A 463-nucleotide genomic window follows, 5' to 3' on the forward strand; every position below is an offset into this window, starting at 1 on the left:
TAAACTTTCAAAAGAAAGAATAACATTTCTTCTTTGTGGAAACATGGGCGGTGAAATGGAAAAACCATTAGTAATAGGAAAAGCAGCAAAGCCTTGATGTTTCAAAAATATTGATGTAGAAAAATTGCCAGTTTCATGGTACTCTAACAAAAAGGCTTGGATGACTGGAAGTATTATGGAAGATTGGTTAATAAAATTTAACAGTAAAATGTTAAAAAAAAATAAACATATCATTATTTTTTTGGATAATGCCGCATGTCATCCAAAACTCGATATATCAAACATAAAATTAGCTTGGGTCCCTCCCAATACAACTTCGATTATACAGCCTATGGATCAAGGTATTATTTACTGTGTTAAGTTGTATTATCGCCGACTCCTGATGCAATCACTTATTGCTAATGTCGATAAAATATCAGTACTATCTGAATTATCTACAGAATACAGAATTGCTACAGAAAAA

General features: G+C 31.3%; 1 protein-coding gene across 1 annotated transcript; it reads left to right on the top strand.

Moving 5' to 3' along the window:
- LOC112681240 (tigger transposable element-derived protein 6-like) lies at positions 1–119 on the top strand (the record flags this gene model as incomplete). Its single annotated transcript, XM_025551504.1, is given in 1 exon segment — positions 1–119. A coding segment is annotated over 1 exon segment (97 nt), but the record flags the coding sequence as incomplete, so codon positions are not given.
- Positions 120–463: the final 344 nt, after the last annotated feature.

Source organism: Sipha flava, unplaced genomic scaffold (assembly GCF_003268045.1).
Source record: "Sipha flava isolate LNK unplaced genomic scaffold, YSA_version1 18840_pilon_pilon, whole genome shotgun sequence".
In the NCBI taxonomy this organism is placed as follows: Eukaryota; Metazoa; Arthropoda; class Insecta; order Hemiptera; family Aphididae; genus Sipha; species Sipha flava.